The sequence below is a fragment of the Bison bison genome, unplaced genomic scaffold (assembly GCF_000754665.1).
Source record: "Bison bison bison isolate TAMUID 2011002044 unplaced genomic scaffold, Bison_UMD1.0 scf7180017864472, whole genome shotgun sequence".
NCBI classification, from domain to species: Eukaryota; Metazoa; Chordata; class Mammalia; order Artiodactyla; family Bovidae; genus Bison; species Bison bison.
This window is the reverse complement of record NW_011495033.1, coordinates 14,799,002-14,802,753: the sequence shown is the minus strand read 5'-3', so window position 1 is coordinate 14,802,753 and position 3,752 is coordinate 14,799,002. Positions and strand designations below refer to the sequence as shown.

The following is a 3,752-nucleotide window of genomic DNA, read 5'->3' as shown; positions in this document are numbered from 1 at the left end:
GTCAGCCGATGGACCCGCAGCTGGCTAGGAGCCACGCGGGCCCGGGCCCCCAGCAGCAAGCAGCAGCGCAGAGGGTCGGAGCCACCCCGGCTGGTCAGGGCCTGCACAGAGACCCGCAGGGGCCCCGCCTGCAGGTCCAAGTTCTCCAGCACAGCCGGGGGGGGCGCCCCGGACACCAGGGCCTGGCGCAGCTCCCCATTCACACAGACATGGTAGCCACACAGCTCCACGCGCTCAGGAGGCGGCTCCCAGGCCAGCACCACGCTGTGGGCCAGCTGCTTCAGGACGGCCAGGCGGCGGGGGTAAGGCACGGCAGGGGGCTCCCCCAAGCCCTCTGGCGGGGGGCTCGGGCTGGGCACCTCCCCGGCCGCCTCGTCCTCTGGTCGGGGCTGGCTGCGTCCCCCGCTGCTCTGGCCCCCACTACTGCTGCCGCCTCCGCCACCGCTCAGAAAACTGAGCTCGGGGCCTGAGCTGTGGGACAAGTCAGCCAGCTCCGGAGGCAGGGAGGCCAGCAGGTCGTCGTCGGACACGCGCTCAACAAAATTGGAAGGGACCAGGCCCCGCCGGCCATCCATGAGCTCCCCTGGGGAGAGGAAGACAAGAGAGGAGACAGAGAAAAACACAGCCCGATCAGTGCATTGTAGCAAGGCTTGGTGAGTGATCCGAAGCATGTGATTCACCTGCTGGCACTTTTAAAAGAGCAGTCAAGATGTGGACTGGGAAATTATTGTTAATTTTCACTGGTGTGATAACAGTACTGTGGTTCTACAGGACAGACGTCTTAATTTTTAACGGGCAGATGAATCACCTGGAGATTTGTTAAAATACAGATTGTGACTCAGCTGGGCCTGAACAGGGCTGAGATTCTGCACTTTGAACAAGCTCCCAGGCAATGCTGCAGGGATGAAGGATGTCCAGGTTCTACGGAGAGGCACATGCAGGTGTACCTAGGTGAGATATCGTGTGTCGGAGTTCCCTGGGGGCACAGTGGTTAAGAGTCTGCCTGCCAACGCAGGGAACACGGGTCCGATCCCTGGGCCAGAAAGATTCCACCTGCCTCGGAACAACCAATCCCGTGCAGCACAGCTACTGAAGCCCAAATGCCTAGAGCCTGCGCTCTGCAACAAGACAAGCGCTACCCTCTCGCCTCAACTTGAGAAAGCCCATGCACTGCAACAGAGACCCAGTGCAGCCAAAATTAATCCATTCAATTAAAAATAAATAAAATATCATCTGTCAACAACTTGCTTTTCAATCCTATTTTTAACCCAGGTGGGGAAAAGGCAATTATGACCAAATATTAATAATTGTTGAATCCAGGCGGTGAGTACCTAGATATTCATTTTACGATTTAACTTTTCTGTCTGTTTGAAACCTGTCATATTACATGGGTCTGAGGAGTGAGGGCAAGGGCACCCCTCAACCTTCCTGTGTGGAAAGCAGACATCCTCAAAGGGAGAGTGAGGTCCCGTCTGGCTAGAAGAAAGGCAGGAATCTTTAGAGACAAAAGACATACATGCCAGAGGAAAGAGCCCTCTGTGGGTTCTAGAAGGCATTGAGATCCACAGGCCTGGGTCTAGGAGCGTGACCAGCAGTCAATTCTTCTTTTAACATTTATTTGTCTGCATCGGTCTTAGTTAAAGCAGGCAGGGTAGGGATTTGTGTCACACAGACTCCCTAGCTATAGTGTGCAGGCTTAGCTGATCCGAAGCATGTGGGATTTTAGTTCCCCACCCAGGGATCAAACCCACATCCGCTGCACTGCAAGGCAGATTCTTAACCACTGGACCACCAGGGAGGTGCCTGTCAGTCAGTTCTGACAGCGCTTGCAGGAAATGGACCAGCTCCCCTGAACACTTGGTAATAGAACATTATAAAACATTTCTTAGATTGTTTGTGGATGTCAAGGATCAAAGAAGCTGGACAAACGGCCTATCATATCACAGCTAATTTGGGAAAAGGAGAAAGAGTCCCAGGGCACAGAGGAGCTGGCGGCTGCTGGGCCTTCTTGGGAAGAAAGGGGAACAAGGGCCAGGTTTAGGGCCATGGGTGGGTGTAGGCGGTCCTGAGCAGCAGGAGAACGTGGAAGCTTCCCCAACATCATCTCTGTCTACTTAGGCTAGGAGTTGGGGGTGGGGGGAGTAAGAAAATGAAGAGAAACAAGAGACTTTCAATAAGTTAGATAACAGTGTAAGTAGTGGGTTGAAAGGTGGCCTTCCCAAAATATGTCCACATCCTAAACCCTGAACCCTGTAAATACAGCAAAAGTGTCTTCCCAGACGCAATTTTAAGGAGCTTGAGATAAAGACTGTCCTGGATTATCTGGGTGGGCCCTAAACTCAATGACAAGTGTCCTTATAAGAGGACACACAAGGAGAGGCACTGAGAGAAGAGGAGGAGGCGACGTGACTGCAGGTGCACGGACTGGAGTGATGCAGCCGCAAGCAGGGAACAACTGGGCCCCCCCAGAACCTGCACGGGACAAGGAGCAGAATCTCCTCTAGGGCCTCCAGAGGCACAGTGGCCCTGCCAACACCTTGCTTTCAGGCTTCTGGCCTCTGACGCTGTGAAAGGACACATTTCTGTTGCTTTAAGCCACCACCGAGTTGGTGGAAACTTTTTACGGCAGCACTAAGAAATTCATCCAGGCACTAACACTGCGGGGTGTGATGCTAATGGGAGGAAACATCACACTAAGCAGGTCCGCTGCCCTGCAAGGCTGGTGCGGGAGCCGGGGCCACAGTCAGGCTCACGGTCTGGAAGCCCCTGTCGCTGAGAGCGGCACAGCTGTGGGATCAGATACTGATGAAGCAACCAAAGTTAAGAAGAGGAATAGGGTATCTGACACCCACTTGCCTGCATGCCTTTCCAGCCATCCTAGATCGCATAGTTCAAATTCTAGTAACTTGGGGTTAGTTAATATTTATGTTGTTGCTGGTGCTGATGGTGGTGGTTTAGTCACTAAGTCGTGTTCGACTCTTACGACCCCATGGACTGTAGCCTGCCATGCCCCTCTGTCCGTGGAATTGGACAGAGTTGGTGTTTAGATTTTTTTTTTTCTCATTAAAAAAGCCATTTTTCTGGGAGCTATTTAATCCTTCTCTCCATCGTCCATCCCTAGAGAGAGTTTAGTTGTTTTCCATCATTCCCAGCACCTGCTCAGATAACAGGCATGGGGCCCCAGGAGGAGAGACTGAGCAGGCCCCACAAACCAAAGCTTTGGGTGATACAGACCCAGACCCGAGCACTTTGCTGAATCTGCACACACCACTGCAGCTCTCGCCCTGCCCTGTCCACCCCTCATCCTGGTCTCCATACCACACTGCCCTCCATGCTGTGAAAGGACACAGCCTGGTGCCCAGCCAGGGCACCCTGCAGAGTCTGCCAGGCCCTGCCCTATTGCCCAGTCACTAACGCGGTGTCTGCCTCAGTGACCTGATCACCCCACGGGCACCACAGAACTGCCCTGGGCACTGTAGAACCACCCTGGAGCGCAGCCCTGCCTGGGCCCTGGCAACTGCTGACCACTTGCTGACACCCTCTCCCACGCCCTGGACCCCGACGCCTTCTCCCCACACTCACTGGGTTCAGCATCAGATCTATACACCACGTGCCCGACCTCGAGGTCACTAGTGCTCAGCGCTGCAATGCCCTGTCTGCCAACAGAAAAGCGAATTTAGCTGAAATTCCCTGTGACGCTCTGTCCGCCCTCTGGACTGTGCTGGGCCCTGTCCTGTCCTGCACGGGGCAGA

The 3,752-nt window shown here is 54.4% G+C and overlaps 1 protein-coding gene across 1 annotated transcript in view; it reads right to left on the bottom strand.

Moving 5' to 3' along the window:
- The window catches only part of BZRAP1 (benzodiazepine receptor (peripheral) associated protein 1), a 24,044-nt gene that overhangs the window by 10,965 nt on the left and 9,327 nt on the right, over positions 1–3,752 (bottom strand). Inside the window, 1 exon segment of the mRNA XM_010861722.1 lies at positions 3–583. Within this exon segment, the coding sequence (XP_010860024.1) occupies positions 3–583 (581 nt within the window).